The sequence below is a fragment of the Apodemus sylvaticus genome, chromosome 9 (genome assembly GCF_947179515.1).
Source record: "Apodemus sylvaticus chromosome 9, mApoSyl1.1, whole genome shotgun sequence".
NCBI classification, from domain to species: domain Eukaryota; kingdom Metazoa; phylum Chordata; class Mammalia; order Rodentia; family Muridae; genus Apodemus; species Apodemus sylvaticus.
In genome coordinates, this window is record NC_067480.1 from 73208414 (window position 1) to 73229441 (window position 21028).

A 21028-nucleotide genomic window follows, 5' to 3' on the forward strand; every position below is an offset into this window, starting at 1 on the left:
CTGCAACGAAAGAAGAGAATGAGAGGTGGGAGGGGGATGGTAGTGTTGAAAAAAGTGATAGAGGAAATGGGGGGCAGGGTGAGAGAGATGGGACAGATGGTGAGATATTGAGAAAAAGGGAAGGAAATGGAGAGAGAGAGAGAGAGAGAGAGAGGGAGGAAGAGGTGGTGGGGGAGAGGGAGAAATGTATACACCAGCCAGATTTAAGGGAAAAATTAGGGGATTGCTAGGCTGCCCACTGATGGTGGCAACTCAGCAGAAAGCCGCTGAGACTCTGGCTTTGTTGAGCAACGCTGGTTCCACCCCTTCCCTTCCCCACAAAGCAAGCTTTTAAAGGGAAGGCTCTCTTCATTAAATGACTGCCACAGTACAATGTGGGGCTTTTGGCTGCTTCTCTTCTGGGGTGAGTATGAGGTTGAATGGGTCAAGGTAGGGGTGGCTGAGGTGTGGGCTGGAAACAGATTGCAGAGAGAAGGGCCAGCCTCAGAGGGGCCCAGCCCATAGGCTAATGTCTCGGGTCTACACACACAGCAAACCTTACCTTGGGAGACCTTTGACAAAATGTCTTGACTCAGGGAAGTCCATTCACCTGGGCAGATCTTCCTGTAGCTGTTCATTTGACATATCTGTGTTTGTGAGCTATCTCAGTTCTAGTTAGAATTTAGCATGGAGTAGACTTGCGAGGCTCCTGTGTGTGTATCTAGATCCTCTGGAATGGTGCAAGGGGTATGGATGCCCACATAGCAATGGAGACCATCCCCTCACCATTGCATAACACTTCATTATCAGCCATAGCTCACGGAGTAGAACATGGGAGTGAAGGAGGTAACTTGCTGGGCTTGGGTAACGGTTTAGTGTGTAAAGTGCTTGTCCTTCAAGCACAGAGACCTGGGTTTGATGCCAGAATTCATGTTTAAAAGCTGCATGTATGACGCTGCACACTCCTACCTCTGGCTCTGGCGAGTAGAGAAGGAGGATCCCTGGTTCTTGACGGCCAGCTAGCCTAGCCTACTTGGTGGCCTCCAGATCAGTGAGAAAGCCAGTCTCTAAACAACTAAGGTAGATAGGACTCGAGGAAAGGTGTGTGAGGTCATCCTCTGGTCCCCACATGCCTGTACACACATGTGCATGCTTACCCGCAACATGCATTGCACAAAATGCAATGCACACACGGGCATGCAATGTACACAAAATGCACATGTGTACTCACAAATACAAAAAGAAATACTGAGAGCAAGTCTGGCCTTGTTTAAACTCTTAGCCATGGCTGGTGCTGTGGGGAGTCAGGAAAGATAGTCCCATTTTGGAAATAGACTGGGGCCTGCACCGTCTTTTTCTGGCTCCTGCTGCTTTTGTTTTGGGCATCAGTGTGTTTCACTACATGATCTTCCACTGCACTGCTTTTCTTGTATGTTTGCAAGAATTTTTTCATTGCTTTAAATTTAAAGATGGGAGATACAGATTTCCTGTTTTAGGGATGAGGAGAAACTGAGTCATGGAGTGTTGAAATAACTTTTTCCAGGGCATAAATTGTTAGTGAGGACATAGTTAGAAAATACCCAAACATTAAAAGTGTGTGTGTGCACACATACACACATGCACATACACATATACAGGCACAAGCGTAACCCTAGAGGCCGAGAAGAACTTGGGTGTTGGTCCATACCTTTTATCTTGCAGAGAAAGAGTTTCCACTGTACACTAGACTAGCTGACTCTCTGGCTTCTGGGGATTATGCGTTCTCTGCCTTGAATCTTACTGTAGAGATGCTGGGATTATAGGCATGCACTATGGCTAAACTTGTGTGTTTTCTGGATATCTGAAATTAGTTTTTCATGCTTGTGTGGTCAGTGTTCTACCCACTGTCTGGATGGGTGTCTGTGTGGCCTAATGTCTTTCTAAAAGCTTTCCATATTATCTTCTGTTTAAATATGTATGCATGTGTATATGCGAGTATCCATATATGTGAATGCATGTATGAGTATACACAAGTATACATACATGAATGTATGTATCTCATCTATCTATTTAATCTATTATCTATATTTTTCCTACCTATTCATCTATGATCTATCTAATCTGCATGTCTATTTTCTATCAATTATCTACTTAAATACACATCTATCATTTATCACTATTATCTTTCATTTCTTTATATCTATTATCTATCTACCTACCAACTGATGTGTGTCACTTTGCAGGATGCTTTCATTGCATTCATAAATCTGTGGGTTTCCTTCCCAACACTGCATATGACAGGTGTGTTGGTACATACTTTTTCAGCACTTAGGAGGTAGAGGCAGGAGAATGAAAGGTTGAAGGTAGTCTTCCACTACATACTGAGTTTGAGACCAGCCTAGGCTACATGAGAACCTATCTAAAATAAAATCTATGATGACAGCTATGACGCATGAGGTTGATTACAGTAATACATAGGTGGTACTTACAGTGGTCACTACACAGGTGGTGATAATGGTGGTGGCTACTCAGGTGGCACTACCCAGATGATTAAAGATGATGATGGTAGTGGTGGCTACATAAACTGTGAGGCAACATAAAGGAAGAAGGACCTATTTTGCTTCACAATTTGACACGGTATGGTCTGCCATGTTGCAGAAGCCTCTGAAGAGTCATGGTTGGATTGTAGGACTGGCACGGTTCTCTACTTGCTGGCTGTAAAGCAAAGAGCTAAGAAGTTGGACTGGCATACAGATTTTCAGGTTCCTTTCCGCGGCCTCATCTCTAAACTTCCTCACCATCACCCATCTGGTGACCAATAGGTTAAACACATGATTGTGTGGGTTACATTTCATAACCAAACCACAGCAAACAGCTAGTCTGCACACACACACACACACACACACACACACACACACACACACTATATGCTCATGTGTCTTATACATATAAAAGCAATAATTTTAGTATCTTTTCAAGAATAAACTTAAAATATGTTTATTTATTTAAACATATTTTAATTTATTCTTTGAGGATTTCATACATAAATGTAGTCATTTTGATCACATATACCTTCATACTACTCTACAACTCCTCTCAGACCTCTCTTCACTGTGACCATCCCTAACATCATGTCCTACTTAAAAAAAAAAAAGAACCACTGAAATGAGTAAGTGCTTCCTAGATGCATGTGGGCATAGGGCCATCCAACTGGAGAGCAGGTGACCTTCTGGGGCCTGTCCCTGAAGCAAGCAGATTCTCCTCTCAGCAGCCATTGAGTCTCAGGGGATCCTTAGCTGAGGATGGGACCAGACTAGAATGCTGGCCGGCTTGCCTCTGCAGATTTCATGTAGGCTGCCACAGCTGAGATGACTCTTTAAGTAAAATCATGCTGGAAGACATAGCTTCTCCTGGTCCTCCCCAGCTCCCTACTCTGACTCAGTATTGCAGAAGATGAGGCAATACTCTTCCCATCTAGTCTATTTCTCATGAGATCGAACTGGTCACTGTGGGATTAAAACTTCATGGGAGAGCAGGATGGGTAGCTTTAAGATTATTTATTGTCTTAGGGTTACTATTGCTGTGATGAAACACCATGGTCAAAGAGCACATTGGGTAAGAAAGTGTCTACTTGGCTTACATTTCACATCATAGTTCATCAGTGAAGGAAGCCAGGACAGGAAATCGAACAGGGTGGGAACCTGGAGGCTGGAGCTGAGGCAGAGGCCATGGAGGGCACTGCTGACTGACATGCCTTCATGGCTTGCTCAGCCTGCTTCTTATAGAATCCAGGACCACAAGTCTTAGGCACCACCCATGATGGGCTTAGCCTTCCCCCCTCAATCACGGATTGAGAAAATGCCTTACAGGCTTGCCCACAGTTACATCTGTACTGGGTGGTTTTGTGTGCCAACCTGACAGCAACTAAAATCATCAGAGAGGAAGGAGCCTCAGCTGAGGAAATGACTCCATGAGATCTTTACTCTAAGGCATTTTTTCAATAAGCAGCACCTTCCATGGCCTCTGTATCAGCTCCTGCCTTCAGGTTCCTACCCAGTGTGAAATTCTTTTTTTTTTTTTTTTTATTGAGTATCTTCTTCATTTACATTGCCAATGGTAAAACCTTTCCCAATTTCCCCCTCCCAAAAGCCCCCCTCCCCAACGATTCCCTCCCCCTTCTCCCTCCCCCTGCCTCCATGTATATGCCCCTCTACCAGACACAGTCCCACCTCCTCCCCAACTCCCCCCCACCCCCGATCTGTTTCCCTTTGTTGTGGCCTCTATTGAGCCTTTACCTGACCAAAGACCACTCCTCCCACTGATGCCCAAAAAGGCATTCCTCTGCCACATTTTTGGCTAGAACCATGTGTACCCCTTGGTTGATGATTCAGTCCCTGGGAGTCTTGGGGTGTCTGGGTGTCCGAAGTCATTGTTTTTCCCATGGGGTGATATACCCCTTCAGTTCCTCCGGACAACCCTCCAGATCCTCCGTTGGGGACCCCAAGCTCAGTCCAAGCTTGGTTGCTAGTTTCTGCTTCTGGATTCATAAGACTCTGGCAGGGCCCCTCTGGAGACAGCCATGGCATGCTCCCTTTGGTACATGCTTCTCATCGTAGTGTCGGGGTTTGCTGACTATTTATAGGATGAATCCCCAGGTAGGGCACTCACTGGGTGGCCTTTACTGCAGACTCTGCTCCACACATTGCCTCCCTTGTTGCTCCTGTGAGCATTTTGTTCCATTTCTCAGAGGAACCATAGCTCCCTCACTTAAGTCATTCTTCTGGAGCTTCCTGTGCTGGGTGAATTGCAACTTGTTTATTTTGAGCTTTTGAACTAGCATCCACTTATTAGTGAGTGCATACCATGTGCTTTCTTTTGTGACTGGGATACCTCGCTCAGGATGACACTTTCTAGTTCCATCCATTTGCCTAAGAATTTCATGAATTCATTGTTTTTAAAAGCTGAATAGTACTCCATCGTGAATATGTGTATATATATATATATATATATATATATATATATATATATATATATATATATATAGCATAGTTTCTGTATCCATTCCTCTGTTGAGGGACATCTGGGATCTTTCCAGCTTCTGGCTATTATAAATAAGGCACCTATGAACATAGTGGAGCATGTGTCCTTATTACATGTAGGAGCACTTTCTGGGTATAGGCCCAGGAGTGGTATAGCTGGGTCCACAGATAGTACTATGTCTAATTTTCTGAGGAATCGCCAAACTGATTTCCAGAGTAGTTTTACAAGCTTGGAATCCCACCAACAATGGAGAAGTGTTCCTCTTTCCCCACATCCTCTCCAGCATCTGCTGTCCCCTGAGTTTTTCACCATAGCCATTCTGACTGGTGTAAGGTGTTGTTTTGATTTGCATTTCCCTGATAACTAAGGATGCTGAACATTTCTTTAGGTGCTTTAGAGCTATTTGAGTTTCCTCAGTTGAGAATTCCCTGTTTAGCTCTGTACCCCATTTTTTAATAGGGTTATTTAATTCTCTGGAGACCAACTTCTTGAGTTCTTTGTATACGTTGGATATTAGCCCTCTATCAGATGTAGGGTTAGTAAAGATCTTTTCCCAACTTGTTGGCTGCCGTTTTGCCCTATTGACTGTGTCCTTTGCCTTACAATGAAATTCTTAAAATGCTAAAGAAAGTGCTGCAGGAAAGGATTTTAGATATGCTCACACAAAGAAATGACAAACTTTTTAGGGAAGCATAAAAATTAAAAACAAAACAAGACCTCCACACAAAAAGAGGCATGAAAATGGGGACAGACAGGGTTAGTTGGGAAAGAGAAGGGTCAGCAGGTGTGGGAGGGGAGATAAAGGCAGACCATGGAGGGGGGCACAAGCACCGTCTGGAGCATACTCCCAAATACACAAACCACCACTAGTAGCAACACCAACAAAATGTAGGGTTCAGAGAGATGTCTCTGCAGGTAAGGCTCTGGCTGCTCTAGAAGAGGACCTGGGTTGCGGTTCCAGCACCCATATGGTACCCTGCATCCACCTGTAAATCCAGTTCCAGGGGATCCTTTTAGCCTGTGTGGACACTGTACCCCTTAAAAACAAAAACCATAACAAAACAAAGTGCAAAGAAATCAGGAGCACTCTGAAAATTATGCAAAATGACACAGATTCCTCAGTGGGGGTTCCATCCAGCTTTGCCTAACTGGTTTACAGGAGGCAAGGCTATGGTTTGAGCACAGCTGAGTTTATGCTGTTTCCTCCTCTTCACAGGCTTCAGTGGGGTGCACAGATGGGGGATGACCACACTTCCCACCCTGGGACAAAGTCTTAAAGGTGAGTCACTTAAAGAGAACAAATGACCGGCCTGAACAAGGTGCTTTTTGGAGGGAGCTCTTGTGTCCCAGCAGATGACCCTCACACTTTGTGAAATGGAATTAAAGAAAGAAGCACTGGGACGTAGGTCTCCTGGTTCCTGCTCCACGACAGTTCCTTCACGCTCTAAAATTACTGTGCAACCCTACGCAAGATATATAACCTCTCTGGTGTTCAGTTCCCTCAAGAGTGGGCTTTAGAGACATGCGTGCATATTGTCACTGGATGCTACAAGGCCTCTCTTCTAATATAAGTCCCTGCCTTTTCTTGTTCTCTAATTCTTGTTTTGGAGACAGCAAGAGAGACATTAGGATGTCCTTTTCTGTTTTGTAATTCTGGAATTCCATAATCAAACCTGGCTATTGGATCTGAGCTTGTTTTGGGTCTGTGTAATTCAGCTTTGACTGCAATAAATATCTGAGTCAATCAGTTTATAAAGGGAAGAGGTTTATTTTGACTTATATTTATTGATAGGGATCTCCATCTGTGGTTGGTGAGTGCTGGGGGCCTGCCTGGATGGAATGGGTTGAAGTGGGATGCAGCAGTGAATGCAGGCCAGAAGGAAACATAGCTCGTTCTTACTGTTTGTGGGGGAAATTTAACTCTTTATCTCTCTTATTACTTACTTTATTCTCTTTTTATTTACTCCATGCTTGAATAAGCACTGGAAAACTTAGCTCTCACATACTTTATAAACAAGGACAGAGCTTGAGGAATTGAGTAGAGGATGTATTGCTAAAGTTCCTTTCCTCTCAACTGGAAAGGGAAGAGAGAGGCTTGTGGCAACTAATATTTAGTGAACCAGGAAAAGAAAGTCATGCTTGCAGAAAGAAAAATGTTTACACAGGCAATATGCATAGAAATACACGATATTATACACACACAGAGACACATTCACATATTTTGTCGGGCCCAACCACCTGTCTCATCTGCTCCACACGTATTCATGCATACTTACATACACACACCTATACTTAGGCACACACACACACACACACACACACACACACACACACACACACGTATTTGGTAGATGGAGCAAAAGCCCCCATGAGAAGGTTTCATTGAGCAAGCACCAGTACAGAGAGAACACACCCATTCTGAATAAAAAAATAAGTTCCAACCTTTATTGCTTAGAGAAAGAAAACTTCTGCCTTTTTATTGTGTATGAAAAGCTCTGTCCTCGCCAGCATGAAGAATCCTGCTGTTAAGGAAAATCCTGTCTCATGCGAATAAGAAGTCTCGCTGCTCCCTCTGCTCTCTTACTGTCACTGCCCCTAGTTCTTGCGCTGTTTCAGGACACACGATCACATGGTTTTATAAGCAACTTTTTTTCAAAAGTTCACCACAAGTTCAAACATAAGTTCAAGCCATAAATTGAATAAGAAGTTGCAACAGAGATGTTTTACATGTGTTTCCATTAAAGACTACTTATCTAATTAAGCATTCATTATCTGTCACTAGCTCCATAGATTAGTTAAGAGTTTAAAACAGCAATTCTTGTGTCTTAAGTTAGCATGGTTTTGTCAAGAGGCAAATCATCTGCTTAGTGTCTCATTAGATTAGAGGTTTGGTATAGACGAGTCCAGTTATTGTTTTAGTTTCTGCCCTTGCACCTACAATAAACTGTTCATTTCCAGTTTATGACGTTTAGTTATCAGATAATGGTTTCATAGCTAGCATAAAAAGAATGTTTTCCACGATCATAAATCCATGTTGAGCTTTCTTTTTTATCTTAGTGCAATTAGCCTGTGACACATGAAGGTTTACCAAGTCTAATTCAGCCTCCAAACATAGAGGGCTCAAAATTATCTGTATAAATTACGGAATTCCATAGAATCATTATTAAGAATTAAGAAATCATCTATTTCTCTACATTGCATTGCTACAAGATAGTACATCTTTGTTGAACTGCAGAAAATCTGCCTAATGGGGTAGGCTAATGTCCAGGGATCATCATACTACTTGATAATGACAGGACAGGCATAACAAGAATCAGTTCTGAGATGAACTCTCTTGTTTAGAGTCTATCCATCACAGCCATGCAAAATGATCCGTTTCTTTCTCATCTCCCCTAGATGGCTATCCCCACAATTGTGGGTCTTGGACTGGATGAACCATTTATCTCTGCAGAAAATCATTTATCTCTCTGGTTCAGGACTGCAGATGCAATGTGGCCTCTGCTCCTGTCAGAGTGCTTTCCTTGAAAATCAACCCTTCCCTCCTGAAGGGGCTCTTGTGAGGCATTTTGTTACATAATTAAGACAATTTACCTGAAACTATGACATTTTTGTTAATTCTTTGAGAATATCGTACATAGACGCTGTGAGATTGCATTTACCTCTCATTTCTCCTCTGTCTCCTCCCAGAACCACCCTCATCCCTGCCTCCTAGGTCTATGGCCTCTTTTAAAAGTAATGTTATTTTTAAGCATTTTATTTAAAATTAACACCTATATTCACTTTCTTCCAATTCTTCCTTTGTCTTCCTTATCACGTTCCCTTCCAACTTTATGTTCTCTCTATTTTTCTTTTAATTTTTATTTAAAAATAATTGAGTATTAAATTAATTTATATCATTTGCTCTTCTCTTTTTTCCCTTCAACCCCTCCTATGTTCCTACACTTGCCACTCTTTATATTTCTTGTCTTTAATTGTGTTATCGGTATACACAACACACACAAACACACACACTTATACCCTCTCCCAACATACCACACACAAACACATACACACATATATACACACATACACACACAGAACTTCCCCAACATAACACAACCTACACATATACACATACCCTCTCTATATAAACATAATATACACAAATACTCCCCCCAAATACCAATATGATATACACACACATGCATATTCATGCCACCCCACATATATAATACTCCCTATTTATACACATACACACATATCTCCCACAAATATGTACATATACAAACACCCACAAATGCACATACACATCTACATATATTCATATACCCCCATACACACATATACGCATATACTCCTTACATATTGACATATGCATATATACAAACACACATCTACGTACATCCACATACCCCCATACACACATATACATATCACACTTATACCTCTCACATCCCAACATATACATATATACGTACACACACAGACACACATATATACCTCCATATCCATACCCCCCACACACAGATAGCACCCCTCACATTAAGGTAACCTGCTTAGTCCATTTAATGTTACTTGTATGTATTCCCTGGGAAGAATAATTTTCCCTCTCACCACATTCCTTGGTTATCTATACTTCTTTATCTAGGGGTGAGGGACCATGAGGGTCCCCCTTCCACATTAGTGTGTCTACTGTTGCTATCCTTTCCCAGGTCATTTTAGGCAGCTGTACTGCTGAGGTATCATAGATGAAGGGTCTCTGTAACTTCTTGGGTACAGACTCTCTCAGCACACTTTCTGGTCCTCTGATCTTGCAATCTTTCCACCCTGTGTTCTATGATGTTCCCTGAGTCGTAGGTGCAGTTGTGATGTAGATGTATCCTTAGGGGCTAGGCTTCCTATATTAAGTTATCTCTGCACTTTGAGCAGCTGTGCTGTGGTTTTCTGTTATGGTCTTTCTCTCCTTCAAAGAGATGCTTTTTTGATGAGGAGAGCTAGAATGATCTGTTGGTATAAGGATACATTTGGTATGCAGTTAGGAATTATGCTTGTTTAGTAAAGCAGCAGCGGCAGGCTCTCCTTTAAGGCCCATGACTTCACTAGCCCAGGATAGTTGGCTGGTTTTACAATATGAGGCATGATTTCCCTCCTGTTTTGTGGACCTTAAGTCCAATTGGACAAGTGTTGGCTACTTCTGAGCTATGTCTGCCACTAATGGACCTTTAGGGATATCTCAGATGAAACAGCTTTATTTCATATATGTGTATTATCTATCTATCTAAATTTATTTTTTATTTTATTTTTAGTGTTTCATTTCTTTTTTGTATTTTATTTACATTCAAATGTTGTCCCCCTTTCCTGTTTCCCCTGGGCAAACCCCGTATCCCATCCCCCCTTACCCTGCTTCTGTGGGGGTGCTCCACCACCCACCTACCCACTCCCACTTCACTGCCCTAACATTTCTCGACACTGGGGCGTCAAGCCTTTACAGGACTAAGGGCCTCCCTTTCCATTGATGCCAGATAAGGCCTCTTCAGTTCCTTCAGTCCTTCCTCTAACTCCTCCATTGGGGTCTCTGTACTCAGATGGTTGTCTGAGAGCATCCACCTCTGTATTGGTTAGGATCTGGCAGAACTGCTCATGAGACAGCTGTATCAGGCTCCTGTCAGCAAGCACTTCTTGGCATCTGCATGAGTGTCTTAGTTTGGTGTCTGCATGTGGGTTGGACTGTCAGGTGGGGCAGTCTCTGGATGGCCTTTACTTCAGTCTCAGCTCCACTTTTTATATTTCATTTAGACAGGAGCAATTCTGGGTTACAATTTTGGAGAAAGGTGGGTGGCACCATTCCTCAACCAGGGGGCCATGCCTAACCTCTGGATATGGTCTTGACAGGTTCTCCCTCCCCTTTGTGGGGTATTTCAGCTAATGTCTTCCTCATAGGATTCTGGGAGGCTCTTGCTTTTCTAGCATCTGGGACTTTCTGGTTGCTACCCCCAGTTACCCAGCCCCCATTGCTATTCACCTTCAATCAATTTCTTGACTCTCTGTCCCCCATCTCCCATACCTGACTTTCCCCTCCTTTTCCCTCCCCTTCTTCTCTTCCTCTCAAGTCCCTCCCACACTTTACTTACTTTGATTATTGTGTTCACCCTTCTAAGTAGGACTGAAGAATCCACTCTTTGGTCTTTTTCCTGTTGAGTTTCATGTGGTTAATGAGCTGTATCATGGGTCTTCCATGCACTTTGCCTAATACCCACTTACCAGTGAGTACACACAGTGTGTGGTCTTTTGTGACTGAGTTATCTCACTCAGGATGATATTTTTTGATCCATCTACTTGCCTAAGAATTTTATGAATTCAGTACCTTTAATAGCTGAGTAGTATTCCATTGTGTAAATGTATCACATTTTCTGCATCCATTCCTCTGTTGAGGGACATCTGGGCTGCTTCCAGATTCTGGCTATTATAAATATGGCTGCTATGAACATAGTGGAGCAGGTGTTTCTATTAGATGTTGGAGCATCTTCTTGGTATATCTGGGTTGTCCAGTAGTACTATGTCCAATGTTCTGAGGAACTGCTAAACTGATTTCCAGAGTGGTTATACCAGCTTGCAATCCCACCAGAAATGGAGGAGTGTTCCTCTTTCTCCACATCCTTACCAGCATCTGATGTAACCCGAGTCTATGGTCTTAGCCATTCTGATTGATGTGAGGTTGTTTTCATTTGCATTTCTCTAATGACTAAGGATGTTGAACATTTCTTTAGGTGCTTCACAACAATTTGGTATTCCTCAGTTGAGAATTCTTTGTTTAGCTCTGTACCCCATTTTTTAATAGGGTTACTTGATTCTCTGGAGTCTAACTTCTTGAGTTCTTTGTATATATTGGATATTAGCCCTCTAGAGGATGTAGGATTGGTAAAGATCTTTTCCCAATCTATTAGTTGCTGTTTTGTCCTATTGACAGTGTCCTCTGCCTTATAGAAGCTTTGCAATTTTATGAGATCCCATTTGTCAATTCTTGATCTGAGAGCATACAGTATTGGTGTTCTATTCAGGAAATTTCCCCCTGTGCCCATGTGCTCAAGGCTCTTCCCTACTTTCTTTTTTGTTAGTTTCAGTGTATCTGGTTTTATGTGGAGGTCCTTGATCCACTTGATCCACTTGAGCTTTGTACAAGGAGATAAGAATGGATTGATTTGTATTCTTCTACATGCTAAATGCCAGGCGAACCATCACCATTTGTTGAAAATGCTGTCTTTAGGAGGACTTAAGTGAGGGTGCTATGGTTCCTCTGAGAAAGGGAACATAATACTCACAGGAGCAATAAGGGAGGCAATGTGTGGAGCAGAGGCTGAAGTAAAGGCCACCCAGCAACTGCCCTACCTGGGTATTCATCCTATAAACAGTCACCAAACCCCAACACTATGACAAGAAGCGTGTACCAAAAGGAGCATGCCATGGCTGTCTCCAGAGGGGCCTTGCCAGAGCCTTACAAATACAGAGGCAGAAACTAGCAACCAACTATTGGACTGGGCTTGGGGTCCACAATGGAGGATCTGGAGGGTGGCCCAGAGGAGCTGAAGGGGTTTACAGCCCCATGGGAAGAACAATGACTTTGGACACTCAGACACCCCAAGACTCCCAGGGACTGAACCATCAACCAAGGGGTATACATGGTTCCAGCCAAAAATGTGGCAGAGGAATGCCTTGTTGGGCATCAGTGGGAGGAGTGGTCTTTCATCAGGTAAAAGCTCAATAGAGGCCCCAACAAAGGGAAACGGACGGGGGTGGGGTGGGGGTGGGAGCAGGTGGGAGTGTGTCGGGTAGAGGGGCATATACATGGAGGCAGGGGGTGGTTGGAGGGGTAGGGAATATTTGGGGAGGGGGCTTTTGGGAGGGGAAAATTGGGAAAGGTTTTACTATTAGCAATGTAAATGAAGAGGATACTTAATAAAAAATAAAAATACAAAAACAAAACAAAACAAAAACAAAAACAAAAACAAAAAAGCAAGAAAATGTTGTCTTTTTTTTTTTCCACTGGATGGTTTTAGCTCCCTTGTCAAAGATCAAGTGACTATAGGTATGTGGGTTCATTTCTGGGTCTTCAATTCTATTCCACTGATCTACCTACCTGTCATTGTACCAATGCAGTTTTTATCACTATTGCTCTGTAGTACAGCGTGAGGTCAGGGATGCTGATTCTGCCAGAAGTTCTTTTAATGTTGAGAATAGTTTTCGCTATCCTTGGTTTTTTGTTATTCCAGATGAATTTGCAAATTGCTCCTCTTAGTTCTATGAAGAATTGAGTTGGGATTTTGATGGGGATTGCATTGAATCTGTATATTGCTTTTGGCAAGATGGCCATTTTTACTGTATTAATTCTGCCAATCCACTAGCAAGGGAGATATTTTTCTCTTCTGAGGTCTTTGATTTCTTTCTTCAGAGACTTGAAGTTCTTGTCATACAGGCCTTTCACTTGTTTGGTTAGAGTTACACCAAAATACTTTATATGTTTGTGGCTATTTTGTGAAGGGTGTAATTTCCTTAATTTCTTTCTCAGTCTGTTTATTCTATGAGTATAGGAAGGGTACTGATTTTTTTGGGTTAATTTTATATCCAGTCACTTTGCTGAAGTTGTTTATCAGGTTTAGGAGTTCTCTGGTAGAGTTTTGGGGTTCACTTAAGTATACTATCATATCATCTGCAAATAGTGATATTTTGTTTCTTCCTTTCTAATTCATATCCCTTTGACCTCTTTTTGTTGTCTAATTATTCTGGCTAGAACTTTGAGTACTATATTGAATAGGTATCGAGAGAGTGGGCAGCCTTGTCTAGTCCCTAATTTTAGTGGGATTGCTTCAAGTTTCTTTCCATTTAGTTTGTTGTTGGCTACTGGTTTGCTGTATATTGCTTTTTACTATGGTCATGGTTTAGGTATGGGCCTTGAATTCCTGATCTTTCAAGACCTTATCATGAAAGGGTGTTGGATTTTGTCAAATGCTTTCTCAGCATCTAATGAAATGATCATGTTGTTTTTCTTTGAGTTTGTTCATGTAGTGTATTATGTTGATGGATTTCTGCATATTGAACTATTCCTGCATCACTGGGATGAAGGCTACTTGATTATGATGGATGATCCTTTTTAATGTGTTCTTGGATTCAGTTTGTGAGAATTTTATTGAGTATTTTTGCATCGATATTCATAAGGGAAATTGGTCTGAATTTCTCCTTCTTTATAGGGTCTTTGTGTAGTTTAGGTATCAGAGTAATTGGGACTTCATAGAATGAATTGGGTAGTGTTCTTTCTGTTTCTATTTTGTGGAATAGTTTGGAGAGTATTGGTATTAGGTCTTCTTTGAAAGTCTGATAGAACTCAGCACTAAACCTAACTGGTCCTGGGCTTTTCCTGGTTGGGAGACAATTGATGACTGCTTCTATTTCATTAGGGGTTATGGGACTGTTTAGATTGTTTATCTGATCCTGATTTAACTTTGGTATTTGGTATCTGTCTAGGAAATTGTCCATTTCATCAAGATTTTCCAGTTGTGTTGAATAAAGGCTTATGTAGCAGGATATGATGAGGTTTTTAGGATTTTCTAGATTTCCATTCTTATGTCTCCCTTTTCATTTCGGATTTTGTTAATTTGGATACTGTCTCTGTTCCCCTGGCTAAGGGTTTATCTATATTGTTGATTTTCTCAAAGAACCAGCTCCTGGATTGGTTGATTCTTTGTATAGTTCTTTTTGTTTCTACTTGGTTGATTTCAGCCCTGAGTTTGATTATTTCCTGCTGTCTACTCCTCTTGGGTGTATTTGCTTAATTTTCTTCTAGAGCTTTCAGATGTGCTGTTAGGCTGCTAGTGTATGCTCTCTCCAGTTTCTTTTTGGAGGCACTCAGAGCTATGAGTTTTCCTCTTAGCACTGTATTCATTGTGTCCCATTTTGGGTGTGTTGTGCCTTCATTTTCATTAAATTCTAAAAAATCTTTATTTTTTTTCTTCCTTGACCAAGTTATCATTGAGTCGAGCGTTGTTCAGCTTCCATGTGTATGGAAGCTGTTTCTGTTGTTTTTGTTGCTATTGAAGACCAGCCTTAATCCATAGTGGTATGATAGGATGCATAGGATTATTTCAATCTTCTTGTATCTGTTGAGGCCTGTTTTGCCACCAATATTGTCAGTTTTGGAGAAGGTACCATGAAGCGCTGAGAAGAAGGTATATACTTTTGTTTTAGGGTGAAAAGTTCTCTAGATATATTTTAAATCCATTTGGTTCAGAACTTCTAGTAGTTTCACTGTTTCTCTGTTTAGTTTCTATTTCCATGATGAGAGTGGGGTGTTGAACTCTCCCACAATTATTGTGTGAGGTGCGATTTGTACTTTGAGTGTTAGTAAAGTTTTTTCATGAACATGGGTGCACTTGCAGTTGGAGCATAGATGTTCAGAAGTGAGAGTTTGTAGGTTTTTCCTTTGATGAGTATGAACTGTCCTTCCTTATCTTTTTTGATGTCTTTTGGTTGAAAGTCGATTTTATTTGATATTAGAATGGTTACTCTAGCTTGTTTCTTGGGACCATTTGCTTGTAAAAACATTTCCAGCTCTTTACTCTGATGTAGTATTTGTCTTTGACACTGAGGTGTATTTCTTGTATGCAGCAAAATCCTGGGTTCTCTTTATGTATCCAGTCTGTTAGTCTATATCTTTTTATTGGGTAATTGAGACCATTGATGTTAAGGGATATTAAGGAAAACCTACTGATGCTTTCTGTTATTTTTGATGTTATTTTTATGTTTGTGTGGCTATCTTCTTTTGGGTTTGCTGAAAGAAGATTACTTTCTTGCTTTTTCTAAGGTGTAGTTTCCCTCCTTGTGTTTGGAGTTTTCCATATATTATCCTTTGTAGGGCTGAATTTGTTGAAAGACATTGTGTAAATTTGTTTTTGTTGTGGAATATGTTGGTTCCTCCATCTATGGTAATTCATAGTTTTGCTGTATATAGTTGTCTGGGCTGGCATTTATGTTCTCTGAGGGTCTGTATGAGATCTCCCCAGAATCTTCTAGCTTTTATCATCTCTGGTGAGAAGTCTGGCATAATTTTGATAGGTTTGCTCTTATATGTTACTTGACTTTTTCCTCTTACTGCTTTTAATATTCTTTGTTTTGTGCATTTAGTGTTTAGACTATTATGTGACAGGATGTATTTCTGGTCCAGTCTATCAGTTTCTTGTGTGTTTATATGCCTTTCTTTCTTTAGGTTAGAGAAGTTTTCTTCTATATTTTGTTGAAGATATTTAGTGATCCTTTAAGTTGGAATCTTCACTCTCTTCCATACCTATTATCTTTAGGTTTGGTATTTTCATTGTGTCCTGGATTTCCTGGATATTTTGGGTTAGGAGCTTTTTGCATTTCACATTTTCTTTGACTGTTGTGGCAATGTTTTCTATGGTATCTTCTGCACCTGAGATTCTCTCTTCTAACTCTTGAATTCTGTTGGTGATGCTTGCATCTATGACTCCTGATCTCTTTCCTAGGTTTTCTGTCTCCAGAATTGTCTCCTTTTATGACTTCTTTATTGTTACTATTTCCATTTTTAGGTCCTGGATGGGTTTGTTCAGTTTCTTCACCTGTTTGGTTGTATTTTCTTGTAATTCTTTAAGGGATATTTGTGGTTTCCTCTTTAAGGGCTTCTTCCTATTTACCTGTGTTCTCCTGTATTTCTTTAACAGGATTATTTATGTCCTTCTTAAAGTCCTTTATCATTCTCATTGTTGTGATGTTAAATCAGCATCTTTCTTTTCCAGTGTATTGGTGTATCCAGGGCTTGCTGTGGTGGGAGAACTGGGTTCTGATTATGCCAAGTAGCCTTGGTTTCTGTTGCTTATGTTCTTGCCCTTGCTTCTCACCATCTGGTTATCTCTGGTGTTAGTTGGTGTGACTCTTCTGAGTAAAGCATCTATGAACATAGCTGAACAAGTGCCTTTGTGGTGGCATGGAACATCTTTTGGGTCCATGCCCAGGATTGGTGTAGCTGAGTCTTGGGATAGAACTATTCCAAATTTTATGAGTATCTGCCAAATTGATTTCCAGAGTAGTTATATAAGTTTTCACTCCCAGAGGCAATGGAGGAGTGTTCTCTTGCTTCACATGCTCATCATCATGCTCTGTCCCTTGGATTTTTGATCTTAGCCAATCTGATGAGTGTAAGGTGGAATCTCAGGGTCATTTTGATTTGTATTTCCTTGATGACCAAGCATGTTTTGCATTTCTGTAAGTGCTGCTAAGCCATTAAAAATTCCTCTGTGGAGAATTTTCTATTTAGCTCTGTACTCCATTTTTTTTTTTAGGTATATCTCTTTTTCAATTTTATTTTTTACTTATTCACTTTACATTCTGCTCCTTGCCCTTCTCCTGGTCATCCCTTCACACAATCCTTCCTCTACCCCCTTTTCTTCTGAGTGGGCCCCTGGGTATCCCCCCCTACCCTGGCACTTAAAGTCTCTGAGAGGCTAGGTATGTTTCCCTCTGAGGCCAGACAAGTTGGCACAGCTAGAAGGACACATCCCACCTACAGGCAACAGCTTTTGAATAGCCCCATTTCTAGTTTTTTTGGGACCCACATGAAGACCAAGGTGATTATCTGCTACATATATGTGGGAGACCTAGGTTCAGATCATGTTATGTTCTTTGGTTGGTAGTTCAGATTCTAAAATCCCCAAAGGATCCAGGTTAGTTGACTTTGTTAGTCTTCCTGTGGAGTTTCTATCCAGAGCCTGCGATCCTTCCTCCTATTCTTCCATAAGCTTCCACAGCTTAAAAACAACTCCAGAAAAGGGGCTGGATAAAAAATTAGCTCACAGAACTAATTAGCCCTTCTTTATACAAATAATTAACTGGATGATAAAGAATCAGGGAATAGTGAAGATTTTTCCCAGTCTGTAGGTTGCTGATTTGTCCTATTGATTATGTTCTTCACCTTACAAAACCTCAGTTGCATGAGGTCCCATTTATCAACTCTTGATCTTAGAACCTGCACCACTGGAGTTCTGTTTAGGAAATTTCCCCCTGTGCCAATGAGTTTGAGGCTGTTTCCCACTTTCTCTTTTATTAGATTCAATGTATCTGGTTTTATGTTGAGGTCCTTGATCAACTTGGAGTTGAGCTTTGTGCAAAGTGACAAATATGGGTCTATTTCCATTTTTCTACATACAGACTTCAAGTTAGACCAGTAACATTTATTGAAGATGCATTCTTTTTTCTGTTGCATATTTTTGGCTTCTTTGTCAAAGATCAAGTGTCTCTAAGTTCATTTCTGGGTCTTCATTTCTATTCCATTCATCAACATGTCTGTTTCTGTATCAATACTATGCAGTTTCTGTCAGTATTTCTCTGTAGCACAGCTTGAGGTGAGGGATGGTGATATCCCCCAGAAGTTCTTTATTGTTTATAATTGCTTTTGCTATTCTGTTTTTTGCTTGTATGAAATTTAGAATTGCTCTTTCCATGTCTATGTAATAAGGACACATGCTTCACTATGTCCATAGCAGCCCTATTTATAATAGCCAGAAGCTGGAAAGAACCCAGATGTCCTTCAACAGAGGAATGGGTACAGAAAATGTGGTCCATTTACACAATGGAGTACTACTCATTTATTAAAAACAATGAATTCATGAAATTCCTAGGCAAATGGATGGAACTAGAAAGTGTCATTCTGAGTGAGGAGGTAACCAGATCACAAAAGAACACACATGGTGTGCATTCATTGATAAGTGGATATTAGTTCAAAAGCTCAGAATAAACAAGATACAATTCATAGACCACAGGAAGCTCAAGAAGAAGGAAGACCAAAGTGTGAGTGTTTTGGTTTTTCTGAGAAAGGAAACAAATTACTCATAGGAGCAATTATGGAGACAAAGTGTGGAGCAGAGACTAAAGGAAAGGCTACCCAGAAACTGTCCTACCTGGGGATTCATCCTATAAACAGTCACCAAACCATGACACTATTATGGATGACAAGAAGTGTATACCAAAAGGAGCCTGTTATGGTTGTCTCCAGAAGGGCCCTGCCAGAGTCTTACAGATACAGAGGCAGATACTAGTAGCCAACCATTGAACTGAGAGTAGGGTCCCCAATGGAGGAGCTAAAGGGGTTTGCAGCTCCATGGGAAGAATGATGATGTTGGCCAATCAGACCTCCCAGGGCTCCCAGGGACTAAGCCATCAACCAAGGGGTACACGTGATTCCAGCTCACAGTTGTGGTGGAGGATGCTTTGTCAGTTGGGCATCAGTGGGATGAGAGGTCCTTGGTCCTATGAATGCTTGATAGATGCCCCAGAGTGGGGAAATTGAGGGGGGTGTGTGGAGTGTGTTGGGTGGAGGAGCATCTTCTTGGAGGCAGGGGGTGGGAGGATGGGTTGGGGGTTTTCTGGGAGGGGAAAACCAGGGAAAGGATATAACATTTTAAAGGTAAATGAAGAATATAATCAATAAAAAGTAAAAAAATCTACCAACCACCACCACCAACAACAAAAGAGTTGTGTTGGAATATTGATGGGAATTGTGGTGAATCTGTAGATTGCTTTTGGTAAAATGATCACTTTTCCTATGTTCATCCTACCAATCCCTGAGCATGGGAGATCTCTCAATTTTCTAAGGTCTTCTTTGATTTCTTTCTTGAGAGAATTGAAATTGTTGTCATATAGTTCTTTCTCTTATTTGATTAGAGTTACCACAAGATATTTTATATTATTTGTGACTATTGTGAAGGATGAAGTCTGGTGTAATTCTGGCAGATCTGACTTTTTATGTTACATTGCCTTTTTTCCTTTTAATATTCTTTCTTTGTTCTGTGCATTTGGTGTTTTGATTATTATTATTTTTTTTGCTTTTTGTTACATATAATTTAATACTAAAAATCAAATACAGGAACAACAAAAAGAACAAAAGGCATTTCCAAATTTTCTGAATCTATTACAACTCCAGGAACCAGGGAGAATTGGGAGTGTTTTCTTTTTTTTTTTTTTTCCCAAACTTAAACTTTTTTTTTCTAATTTTTTTATTCGATATAATTTTTTATTTACATTTCAAATGATTTCCCCTTTTCTAGCCCCCCACTCCCCAAAAGTCCCATAAGCCCCCTTCTCTCCCCCTGTCCTCCCACCCACCCCTTCCCACTTCCCCGTTCTGGTTTTGCCGAATACTGCTTCACTGAGTCTTTCCAGAACAAGGGGCCACTCCTCCTTTCTTCTTGTACCTCATTTGATGTGTGGATTATGTTTTGGGTATTCCAGTTTTCTAGGTTAGTATCCACTTATTAGTGAGTGCATACCATGATTCACTTTTTGAGTCTGGGTTACCTCACTTAGTATGATGTTCTCTAGCTCCATCCATTTGCCTAAGAATTTCATGAATTCATTGTTTCTAATGGCTGAATAGTACTCCATTGTGTAGATATACCACATTTTTTGCATCCACTCTTCTGTTGAGGGCTACCTGGGTTCTTTCCAGCTTCTGGCAATTATAAATAGGGCTGCTATGAACATAGTAGAGCATGTATCCTTATTACATGGTGGGGAATCCTCTGGGTATATGCCCAGGAGTGGTATAGCAGGATCTTCTGGAAGTGAGGTGCCCAGTTTTTGGAGGAACCGCCAGACGATTTCCAGAGTGGTTGTACCAATTTGCAACCCCACCAGAAGTGGCGGAGTGTTCCTCTTTCTCCGCACCCTCTCCAACACCTGCTGTCTCCTGAATTTTTAATCTTAGCCATTCTGACAGGTGTAAGATGAAATCTTAGGGTTGTTTTGATTTGCATTTCCCTAATGACTAATGAAGTTGAGCATTTTTTAAGATGCTTCTCCGCCATCCGAAGTTCTTCAGGTGAGAATTCTTTGTTTAACTCTGTACCCCATTTTTTAATAGGGTTGTTTGGTTTTCTGGAGTCTAACTTCTTGAGTTCTTTATATATATTGGATATTAGCCCTCTATCTGATGTAGGATTGGTGAAGATCTTTTCCCAATTTGTTGGTTGCCGATTTGTCCTCTTGATGGTGT

The 21028-nt window shown here is 41.1% G+C and overlaps 1 protein-coding gene across 2 annotated transcripts in view; it reads left to right on the forward strand.

The window, feature by feature from the left end:
* The first annotated feature begins 223 nt into the window (after nucleotides 1-223).
* Nucleotides 224-21028, forward strand: part of Adgre1 (adhesion G protein-coupled receptor E1) — a 99652-nt gene continuing 78847 nt past the window's right edge. The window contains exons 1-2 of one of the 2 annotated variants that reach the window (XM_052192080.1): nucleotides 224-403; nucleotides 6215-6277. In XM_052192080.1, coding sequence (XP_052048040.1) covers nucleotides 373-403; nucleotides 6215-6277 — 94 coding nt within the window. In that variant the 5' untranslated portion in view covers nucleotides 224-372. The remainder of the gene's footprint in view (nucleotides 404-6214; nucleotides 6278-21028) is intronic. The other variant, XM_052192079.1, reaches the window with a different exon arrangement.